The following is a 12,242-nucleotide window of genomic DNA, read 5'->3' as shown; positions in this document are numbered from 1 at the left end:
TTAATTTAATATTAATTTAATATTAATAAATTAACATGTAGTTTAATGTTAATATTTTGCCAGACTTCCTTCCTTTAAATCATCTATGCATATTTTGCCCCAATACTTCCACAGGCATTTTTGAAAAGCTTCTTCCATGTGTAAGCATACCACCACTCTGACATCTAATCACTGGCATGATTTTCTTTAACAACATCCACTATTAAGTTCATGATCAAATTTCCAGAACTGCATATCTTTACTGCTGATTACTCAAACTGGACTCCAATCAAGGCCCATGCCATTGCACCTGCTGCTAGTGTCTTAAATATCTGTTCTTTTTGAATAATCTCCTTCCCTCATTTCTCTTGATCTTATCACTCTTCCCCCAGACCTTTCAATGATTGTTCATTGTCCATGGAAGTTTGAATTCCAACACTCTTAATGCCTTTGTTCAACTTTCAAGCTCCTACATGGCCTCAGGCCACTTGGTCAGTATTATTTCCCTTCACATACCCTTTTCCAGCAGCTCTGATATGGTGGTTTGTGCAACTGTGTCTTTATTTTCTTGAATGTCCTAGAAAATAAGCTTTTGTATCCCCTTAAGCAGTCAACTGTCATTCTTTCAAGTGATTGTGGGATTGCCACATGGGTGGATGGATTTGAGATGGTGCAGGGTACTGACATCAGCTCACCCTCACTCCTTCTGACAGATCTGGGAAGTAATGACCAATATTCCCATTAATATTGTCCATTTCAGGGGACAGCTGCCTTTGTCCCCTGCTTCCTGCCTGAGATGTTTGCCCTGAGACTAACCTAGTTTGGAGGACAAAGCTTAAATCTCTTCCCCACCTAGCCTTTTTGCATGGTGCCCATTAGAGTGGGCACTCAGTTCTGTTAATACCAATGTCGTAAATTCTGTGTGGTCCCTTGTGTAAGACAAAGAACGTCCTATTTACTCAGAATGTCCACTATTTTTACAATGCAAACCACCATACACTGCTTCCTTGGTTTGAAATGAGGTGCAAGCCACACATGGAAACCACCCATGCTTCTCCTTCCACAATATGAGACCACTTGTGCCTACTGTACTGGGTGCATTAAGCTCTGCTGACTCTGGGACCTTCCAATGTGGCTATTATCACCACGTCTATCAGGGTAGCAGCCTCAAAGGAGGTGAAAAAGGATAGGGCCTACCTGTTGTAGATGCCCATGAAATGTTTATAAATGGATGAGTAAATCAATGAAAAGTTCACTTTTTAGCTAACTAAAAATAACTGAGATAATCCGGACAGAGTCACTGCCACACTCAGGCCTGATTTGGAAGAAGCAGAAGGTTTCTTTGCTCAAAATGGAAGTTGTATACCAGTGTTTTTTATGTCCTAGTTGCCCCCCGATTCAAATCACTGGAGCAGGGTGAGATGGTTTACGATGTAAAAATGCATTAGATGCAACCGAAGGGCTGGCACGCTTGTCCACGGTTTGGAGTGCTTTGGTGCTGAGTCAGTGGAATTAGTTACTTATATGATGTGAATGAATCAAAGGTGGATTTTTGCCTCTGGGAAAATAAAGTATATGGGAGAGAACTGAAATAAGTGTGGATTTTGTTGCCTGGACACATAGCCCTGCTCCTGATTCATTGATTTATTGGTTATAAATTTTTATCGATGCTGCTGTTTTCCTAACCAGCATTATATGAGATTTTATGGAAAACACCAAAATGTTATTTGTCTTTGTTCAGCAAAGGATTTCAGTTTCATTGTACCTGTACAATGATCAGACAATTTATGGCTTCTCTCTGTCTCTTTTTTTTCCTCTAGGGATTCCTGACAAGGAGAACGTGAGTAGCTCTTCTCTCTGCCTACTTCTAAAAACTGTCATAAGGTAAAAAAACAAAAAATAAAAAAATAACCATGGTGACTCTACCAGCAAAAAAAAAAAAAAAAAAAAAAGCTTTTGATCTACAGTCAACAGAACAATAAATATTTTTCTAATCTTATTTTGATATCTTTGGTGAGTCACTTTAAAATATCAAGGGTGATGCTTTTGACCTGGTCATCACATGTCCCTGAGATTTAGTCTGAAGAGGGGTTATTCTAGGGGCAAATGGTACAATTGCTAAGTGTTTTCTTTTTCCCACAATGCATACATGTCAGTAGAACAGATCATTAGTTTAACACCATGTAGAATATGATTTGCTTTTCCTTAGTAAGAATACAAACTGTGAAATTCATGGTGAGTTGATAAATTTGCCTGCTCATATCTAAATATAGTAAAGTCAACATTTCTCTTTGGAAACTGAAAATAATTAATTACTAACTAATTACTAATTGTTTTGGGGAAAACAGATAAGAAAGATTTGGGACAAGATTCCCACTAGCAAACAGTACCAATGGTAGTAGTTTAGTAGTATATCTTTGCATGTAAATAACAGTAATATTAATTCTATTACTAGATTCCAAATTACCTTAAAAGGCCTTTATGAATATTGAATGAGATAATCTGTGGAAAGCATAGAGTGAGAACAATAGAACTCCACAAATAGGATTCTTATTGTAATTAGTATTTTCTCAAGCCTCATATCATTTTCTAGCTCTCTTTTCTCCTGTGAAAAATGTTTAACCCTTTATAAAGTAACTGCCCCTTTGCTTTTTATGGCTCTCCTTAAAATACTTTTTTTCGAGGAATCGTGCCTTTGATCTTTTGCTGTTAAAAAGTATCTTTGTGTGTTGAGTAAAGCTGTAGAGAAGCAGAATCGTGAAGATTCTAAAGCAACAGGCCTTACAGCTTAAAGTAACTAACTGCCTGCCGCCATTTTGGACATGGATGCCCCCAAGCATCTCTGCTACACCAAATATCACACAGATCATTTAGCCAAACCAAGATGATAAAAAAGGCCTTGTCCTTCCTCATCAAGGGACTACCAGTGATGTGGGGAACACAAGAAGAATGTCTAAGCTCTGGGAGGGTGAAAATGTCCTAAGCTTCAAAAGGAAACTCCATCCCTCTCAGGCTCTCAATGACCTTTCTGTTGGCCCCCCACAGTGGGATGACAGAAGCGAAACTCTAAGCAGAGGGCCTAACAGCTGTTGTCATGTGCTCACCTCATGACCAAACAGGAATTTGAAGTTTGCGGACATCAGATACAATGAGTTATTAACATGTTGCTCTGAACAGTTCGGAGCACAGACCAGGCTGTGGCTCAGTAAGCGTAGCAGTATGTGTTTATTTGTATTTGTTTGGGCTATTCTAGGTCACATTCTCCAGCAACCCAAGAAAAGCACACTTATTCCTTATTAGCGAATCTAGTAGATGTAAGGATACCATATGCTATTTGGAAAGCTCTCCAGTGCTATCAGTCAAGTAAAGCAAATGAGATGAAAGACATTCATGAGTACAGCTGAAGTTCCAGAAAGATAAAAAGAAACCTGAGAGCCTTAGAGTGGTGTTAATTGAAAATTTTTCCTTTACAAGGGACAAGTCGTGTTATGATGATTTCTTTTATCCTCTGCCTTCTTTAACTGCATGCCGAGCAACATTCCCCTTGTGCTTCTAAATAACAATCATGAGCCTGCGGACTGGAATAAAAGCACTTAGACAATTGTTTCAATGTCCAAACAGATTCTTTGTGGAAAGAGTGCCTTCTCCTTTCCAGCTTCTTCTATGGGTTTGTTCATCACCATGGTTAACTTTTAATCAAATATGCAGACACCAAAGTGTGGTGTTTTGAACTACTTTGCCAACTATGTTCTGTTTATAGACTCTGCCTAACCTTGCATAAAAGGAACTTTCTTTGGGATGGAGTTGTGACTTGGTGGTAGAGTGCTTTCCTGGCATGTGTAAGGCCCTAGGTTTGATCCTCAGCACTGCATATGTATAAATTAACTAATTAATTAAAGAAAAGATCCATTGACAACTAAAAAAAGTTTTTTAAAAAGAACAAATCAATTGTACATTTGTAGAAACAAATGGGCTGGCAGTTACTCGCTGGATTATTTTGTCTAATTTCTAAACTAATAGGGGCATCATTTAACATCGAATGACACAGGCCACTGGAATTTGAAAAATACTTGAAAAACAACCATGGAGCCAGTAATGCAAGTAGACAATTTCGATAGGGCTGTGGTTGTTTGGGGGATATTGGTTTTGTTAAATTATTCTCTTTGATCTGTTTTTTAAGTTGTATTTTTTCCCTTCTTTTGTATGCGCCATACCCTGCTGACCATGTTTAACACTGAATTTGAAAACCACAATTACAAGTTTTATAGTTGAATATTATAGTTGCCCTTTGAAAGAGTGAGTTTGATTTTTGACTACTTATGTAAAATTTGTTGTTTATTGGGCTCAGTCCTTGAGAGGGTAACTGCTGCAGGGTTTTGACATTTTAGAAGGTTATGTTTTTCATCTTTGTTGTGGAAGGAGCCAGAGAAGAGACTCAGGGCCAGGGGACGTTTATGAAATAATCCCACTTATAAACATCTTTTTTCCTAAAGGACTACTTGAGGTCCTCATTTTTTAGGCAATTTTGGTATAGATAGCATGGTGGTATGATTGGTTTCTTGCTGATGGCTGAAGAGTGCTCTCCCAGGATGAAGCAGGATCGCTTTAGAACTCAGTGTTTCCCACGTGCTGGAAGATTTCAGGGGAGCAATTAGGAATGAGCAAGTCTGGGGGGATCCTTTCAAAGTGTTTGGCAGATCTCATTTTAAGATTATTTTTAAGCAGGAATTTCTCAAGCCTTTAAAAATCACAAGTCATTTATAGGAAGAGTAGTTTTTTTAGAAATTATTATAAAGATCTAAAGTTTTAAATGGAAACTGTAAGGAAATAGTTTACACTGTGAAAAGTCTCATGAAGGAGAGGGAGACAGAATTACAGGCAAGCAATGATGAAGAATTTTAGGAATGTTTAGGGAATATAATAACATTTTTCTTTATTGCTGCTCTTTTTCAAGGTTAAAGAAAACAAATCAGAATATATTCCTCCTATTGGGTGCTAACATCTGTTTTGACCACTGTGTATGATCTATGACTGTGATTGTGGGTCAGATGAAGAAAAAGGAAATTTAAATTTGCATCCTACAAATTTAAAACATAAAGAACTCAGATAATGACATAGAACCTGGTAAAACTCTTCAACCCCAGCTTCATAACACCAACTAAATTCAAACTAACAGTTTTCTGCAGAACACAGTTTTAAAACCCAGTTTTATAAAAGGACTGCTACAGGTGCAGACCCAATGAAGATTCTCTGCTGGAGTTCAAGGTTTACCCTGGGCAGCTGTTTTCCTCTGTCTGAGGACTGAATGATTTAACTAGCCCAGCACCATTCTGAAGCGCAGGTGTAACTGACCCAGTCTAAGAAGCTTAATATGAGAGTAAAATAACAAAATGTAAAAGTCTTAGAAACTCCTGAGCCTGCCTGTTCTGATTTTGAAGGACAAATTGCTTATCACTCAAGTGAAGATTAGATTTAGCCTTGCTGCTGCCAGATCCTGTGACTTGTGTAGTGTGTAAATACAAATTTCTTGAGCTGGCCTATTAGAGGGTGTGGCCCAATGAGCCAAGACTTCTCTGCCCCTCCCCCTGCCCTTGTCCCCTCTCTCAGCCTGAAAATGCCACTGACTTCATGCCCAAGGTACCAAGGACAGCCTCAGCTCTCCAGTCTCTGAGGAAATGTTTGTTTTTGTCTTCGTGAGTTATGCATTTTATGGGGCAAAATGTCCTTGCTGAATTTCTTTCCTTTTCTTTCTTCCATTCCTCTAGTCTGTTTTGAAAGCCGACTGCACCATCTCTCTCTAGTTTCTGCAGTTTTTAAGTTTGATTAAGTTTTTAAGATGATGTGTAGTTGCCACTCATCTAGATAGGAAGTAGTCAATGGAGGGAATACTGTAAAATCTCGACTGTCAGTTAGACGAGGTGTTTGTTGCCTCTGAATGTTCTCCACGTCACACACAGGACCTGCTTGCTGTGAGTTTGCTTGGTGAAAAGGTGTATATTGGGGTGGTGGATCATTGTTATATTTTAGAATTATTTTTACAATATTATGAACTACATTTGATGAATCTTTTAATGTTTCTAGGTTTCCTATCTTTATAATTTCTAAATGTCTTTTTCTGAAATAGAACTTTCTCGTGCTGCTGCTATACTGGTGATTTTCTGGGCATGTAACCGAGTTATACTGTATAACCCTGCTTTGAATACGTTCTCTCAGTTTTTTCAGTGATCAGAATTTGGCATGGGTGAAAGATCACAGAGAAGCCAGGGAGAATCGTGTTTGATGGTGAATAATGATAATAATAATAAAAGACTTGAGATTTCTCCCATCGCTGTAGCCAGCAGCTTCTCCCTGCTCTCATTTTAATCAGTGGCCCAGCCTTGAGATGAGGCTGCTGGATATCAGCTCTGCTGCTGAGAATCAGTTCCCCGATTGGCAGGGAGTAATGGACATGATGTCATGTTAATGGTAAAACACTATACTGCTGATTCCAAAGTTGTGGGAGAGTGCATTGCTGTCTTCAGAAACATTTTCTCCTGTCCTGAAGGCAATTATCTTCATCACCAGTTACTCTGGGCTGCTGGCATGTTATCTCAATTAACTGAGGATAAAATATATAGTATCGTTTATGTTTGATGTATTTGAGTTTTTATCATTTCTGTTTTGAGAAATTGAGACCAAATTATTTGCAAATATGTCTTATGGTTAGGAGAGAAAATTGTAGTGTTCTCAGATTGGATAAATTAATCTAGTGTTGACATGTCATTTAGGATTTGAATTCTTTTCTAATAACAATTCTTTGTCAGACAGGCTCCCCTGAGTCCACAAATATTAAAATATTCTGTAGTCATTACCTTTAGGTAAAATTACATTGAAGATAGGTGACAGATGGATAAATGTACATATATGCACATATACAGATATTCTATATAAAGGCACATATGTAAATTCATGTCTGTATAAAAGCATATATAACTATTTACATTCTTTAAAATTTCCAGAAAAAAAAATTCCAAATCATCTTTAGTGATATGGTTCAGAATTGTTTAGAATCCTCATTGCATTTTTTAAATAAATATTTAAATCTTCACTAGTTCTATTTTCTATTTTTCTTCAAATAAAAACTTACTCGGAAATACCAATAGACTATATCATCGACTTGTTTGAAAACCTTTAATTTATAACCAGATTTGTTGATCCATCCCAGGCTCTGAATTGGACTATGAAAATAAATAAGCAAAGCACCTTCCTTCAGGGAGTGGTAGTCCATCAGTGGTGGTGGACCATGAACAAACACGTGCAGTGAGATTTTATGGGTGGGCAGCCAGACCAGCGCATGGCCCCAGGCGAGGTCTTGGGAGCTCCTCAACTTGCAGTTACAGCCTCTGCTCTGCCCATTACTAAGATGTGAACTTGAACAGTCGCTCGCCCCACTTGTCTCCTAAAGAATGAGGATAGCAATAGTGTCAGCCGTAGGGGGCGCTAAAGAGCCGGCACATGCCCAGTGCTAGCCCCAGTGTCCTCGCTGTGGATAGGCTGGCTCTGTGCCGTGTGCACAGGCGAGTGGAGGGGCCCAGGGCTGCTCACTGAGAAGTGCTTGTGGACTGCGTGATAACAACGTGGGTGTTACCCAGGTGGAAGGGAAAGGATGGGCTAGGCCGAGGACATTGCATGAACAAAGGAGCAGAGTACCGGAACTTCCACTTTTTGAGACTAATGTTGTCAGATCTAAATCAAAAACTGTTTTCAGCACTCTTTCTAAGGATCCTTTTCAAAGTTATCAAAACCTAGCTTCCAAGGTGCAGTCAGTTTGAGAGGCTTAACAAAACTCTTTTTTTCTCTCCCTTCCCAAAGCTTTATCTGTTTTGGATCCAGAGGGGCAATTAGCTTGAATTTTCCCCTATTTGTACTTCCCAAAATCATGCCTTCTTTTTTTTTTTTAAATGACAGAACTAGATTGCTGATGCCTTTGAAGCCTATTGTTCACTCTGACCTCCAGCTCCTTTTCTATTATAATTGCTCAGTCAATTCTCTCTCATTTTTGTTGTTCTCCTTTGAATTACTTTGCAAAGCTTCCTATTGAATTTTGCCCTTTTTCCTTTCCTTGTTTGTCAAGGTCATTTTAAATTTCAATCCAGTTTTTGTAACTGTCAGCCACCTCCACCCAATTGGGTGTCATTGTTAAATTTGATAAGAATGCTTCTGATTCTATATCCAAAGCATTAATAAGCATGTTAAATCTAGCAGCATTCAGCTGAGGACATAACCCTGTAGAATTCAATTTGTTTGTGCTAATTTATTTGCATACATTATAAAATAACCCCATCCAGACATGAAAAGAAACTTAGGAAAACATGCCATGAAAATACTGGGTAAAACAAGTGCTAAGTCATTGAATTCATTTCTGTCATGCTTTTCACTCATTGAAAGAAAAGGAAGACAATAATTTTCTATCTCGGAAGACATGAGTATGACTGATTCAATATTCATTCACTGTTAATGGTTCATGTCCCTGGAAGTGTGTGTTCATCAGAGTTTGTGCCCCTGACATTTTGCAGCCAGAGACACTGAACAAGTCACTCACCTCTCTGAGCTTTAGTTTCCTCATCTGTAAGATGGTGACCCCTGATCTACCTTAAGAAAAGGACTAATAAGATAAAGCATGGGGAAAATTCCAGAACTTGGCACTTTCTCAAATATGAGGCATTGTATTGGGCTTCCCTGGAGCCTAATTCTAAACAAGATCCCACCCTTGCCTATGTGACCTCAGTCCCAGGACACGTTTCTAGCTTGCAGGGGAACACTGTGGGACCTGAAGATTGGTTATGGATAGGCTTATACAGGTCGTCTTGCATCCTTTTAGGACTTGGTCTGAGTTCTAGAAAGAGTTCAGGATGACAAATGGAAAGTCATTCTTCTTAATGCCCTCAAAACTTGGCTCAGACAGGAGGATGAAAAAAAAAAAAAAATCCCAAGTCATACCAAATGCTGTATGTAATTTGATAGCCGGATCCCAGACAAAGTGAGGAAGCCACACCCAAACCTTCCCCCAAAGTTAACCACAAAGATGGACCAGAATAGAGAGGGAGAGCAGGAACATTAAGATAAGCGGGGAAGGCACCTGGCCTGTTGGGGCACAGCGGACAATCATGGATGCTATCACAGCAGTTCCCCCTGGACCTTCTTGCTTTAGGGTATGTGAATTTTTTAAATATTATGTTTAGTTACTTCTCCTTTTATGTGTCAAAGCATTACAATGTACCACTGCTGAGTAAAGGAATTTGTAACATAAATGCAAAAATAGTCCTATCATTCAACAGGAAATTATTTTAAAGGACCGAAACAGGTAATGCCCCTGCTCCCTATATTTTGTTTTCTTCCTTTTTTTACTTTGGTGTTTATTGTATTCAAAAAACACGTGAGCTCCCTCTGGTGGTCATTCTGGTGTTTCTTCATGTTTAACGTGAAGTTTTAGTTACAGAGCACAAGATGTGTGAATGAAGTGAAAATATAATCATAACTGTTATTTTCTATTATAAGTTGCCTGTGGCTTGGGAAACTCCAATTCCTCCATCTCTCCATCCATCCACATGTGCACATAGACAGCCCACCTCTGTAACATTGTTGATACTTGACTTTCCCAAACAGGGCAGCCTGCTCTGCAAATCCATAGAGAGAGATTGAGCTTCAATTCTGCAAGTCAAACAAACATTCCCAAGGAGTCTATTAATCAGGAAATTTTTATAGAGTGCTTACTCCATATTAGACCAGAGTTAGCCATTGTGATACATAATTTGTTATTTACCATTTGAAAATATATAAACAAGCTCTTTAATAGTTGGCAACATTCTATTATTTTTCTCCTTTAAATTATATTCCCATTGTTTACCCAATAAATTAATCCTATTATAATGTATTTTTCCAGGCCAGAGGACTTTTTCATTGCATCAATATATTCATTTAAATGCAGCTTCTGCTACAGTAACAAAGACTCAGACGTAACAGTATCTTAAATAAAATTGAGGGTTACTTTTCATTTATGTTTACTATCCAAATGTGAGCTATCCAGGATTACCATGGTAGCTCTGTGTCACAGTGTATTTTTATGATTGAAAATCTCTTATGGATTACTCTTGTACTTAACATGTTCAAAAATATGTATAAGTGTAAATCTTAGTGTTTTAAAATTTCTGGTGACTGTAAGTCTTTCTTACAATTTTTCTACTTGATTGAATGATGGTAGTTAGCAGTTGTATATGATTAGTTCTATTTTATAAATCTCTATAAATAATTATTCAACTTGAAGTAAATTGTCATTGGAAATGCATCACAAAGTGAGTTGGAGGGTGCTTTTTAAAAAGTGAGGGCTGGGGTTGTGGCTCAGAGGTAGAGTGCTTGCCTAGCATGCATGAGGCACTGGGTTCCATCCTCAGCACCACATAAAGATAAAATAAAGGTATTGTGTCCACCTACAACCAAAAAAATAAATGTTTTTTCAAAAGTGAATGATTATAGGGGCTGGGGTTGTAGCTTAGTGGTAGAGTGCTTGCCTAGCACAAGCAAGGCATTGGGTTTGATCCTCAGCACTACATAAAAATAAATAAATAAAATAAAAATATTGTGTCCATCTACAACAGAAAATATATTTTTTAAAAAATGAATGAGTATAGCTAAATGAAATAGGGGTTTCACACCAGTTCTGTTTCTCTTCTCGGACCTTATGTTTGTAAGCACTAGGAAAATTCATTCACATCAGTAGATGGGAACATAAATAATTTTAAGCAGTAGCGTGACTTAATTCGTTGACTCCTAGGGAGCTGGGTAACACTTCATGGAGAGCTGGAGGTGAGGAAGGTAGAGTCGAAGTGGAGGTGAAGGAGCTTTGCCTTCAGGATGGATTTAAAGATAGCATCCATAGAATTTTCTAGTGGTTGAAATTTGAGGTGAGAGAGAGGCCTAAGGGTGTCTTCCAGGTTTGAGGCCTGAACACATGGAAGGATGCTGTTGCCATCAACTAAGAAAGGGAAGGCTGAGGTTAGAAAGACCAAGATTGAAGCCCCTGTGCTAGACAGTATCTAGAAATGAGTGTGATTAGACTCTGACACTGTACCTAAGTCCAATCAATAGCTACAGTGGCAGGCCTTAGATTAGAGAGTGAAGATGTGATAGATGTTGGGGATTTGAACCTAGCAGCATTTGCCTGGGGTATGAATGAGACTAAATGTGTCTAAAACAAATGGATAATGAGACAGAAATCAGCAAGAATTTTATTGAGTTTGTTTCAGCCCTCTGTTATCTTTTGTGGACTGTAAGAGAACTTATATTTGTAAGTAAACCTTGCATGTAGCTGTAGGTGTCACCTTTCAAATTAATAAAGGTTGATTTATGGAATATTTCAAGTACAAATAGTAAATGAGCCAAGCTATCAAAGCGTTACTTAATAGACATCCTCAGGGACCTAATTTAATGAATAGGTAAAGGGATGTTATTTGTAACTTAGCCCACAAATTATTTCTATATGAATCGGTGATTTTAAATGGTGGTGGCCTGCTTGAAACAATTTATTTTCTTAATTAGTTTAATCATTCTCTGTATAGTTTCTTACACTAGTTAATGGGTTAATGACCACTTTTTTCTTAAATAAATTAATTTTTCTTACCTAGTCACAAATTTCCAATTAATAAAGTTTGAAGAAGTGAGGTAATGCTGCAATAGTAGGGAAAATGACCGTATTTTATTTAATCTTTTTAAAATTAACTAACGTGTATTAAGTGCCTACGTTAAGCTGCACAGCCTCTGTACTTTGGCTCTAGAGATGCAAAGTCCAGTGAAATACATTTTTGCCTTCGAAGAACAAATGGCCTAATGGGAAAAAGAGATAGGCAAAGGGGTAATTGTATCAGAGCATAGTACTGAGAGAGATTGGAATTAAGAACAAAATGCTAAACTATCCTAGAAGAGCCACATCACTTACAGCCTAGAGGACTTCTGAAGAAAGCATGACTTATTATTCATCTCCCAACATTCTCTTTTCAAAAGAATACAGAGTGACTAAGTTACTGTATATCTCCAGACATTGAGGTATGGGTTGCAGAACCTGTATCAAGTCACCTCAAAAACAAACAAGAGGGTCTGGGGCTGGGGCTGTAGCTCAGTGGTAGAGCATCTGCATTGGGCTCAATCCTCAGCACCACATAAAGATAAATAAAGGTGTTTTTTTTTTTTTTTTAAAAAGCAGTTGGGGACCAATCTCTCCAGTCCCTAGG

At 38.1% G+C, this 12,242-nt stretch overlaps 1 protein-coding gene across 5 annotated transcripts in view; it reads left to right on the top strand.

The window, feature by feature from the left end:
- Rapgef4 (Rap guanine nucleotide exchange factor 4) overlaps positions 1-12,242 on the top strand; it is a 221,420-nt gene that overhangs the window by 88,199 nt on the left and 120,979 nt on the right. For all 5 annotated transcript variants that reach the window (XM_027946021.2, XM_071619070.1, XM_071619068.1 and 2 more), the window contains exon 3: positions 1,800-1,819. In XM_027946021.2, coding sequence (XP_027801822.1) covers positions 1,800-1,819 — 20 coding nt within the window. The remainder of the gene's footprint in view (positions 1-1,799; positions 1,820-12,242) is intronic.

The sequence above is a fragment of the Marmota flaviventris genome, chromosome 11 (genome assembly GCF_047511675.1).
Source record: "Marmota flaviventris isolate mMarFla1 chromosome 11, mMarFla1.hap1, whole genome shotgun sequence".
Taxonomy (NCBI): Eukaryota; Metazoa; Chordata; class Mammalia; order Rodentia; family Sciuridae; genus Marmota; species Marmota flaviventris.
Note: the sequence above shows the minus strand (reverse complement) of the source record. Positions and strands in the feature narration are given on the sequence as shown.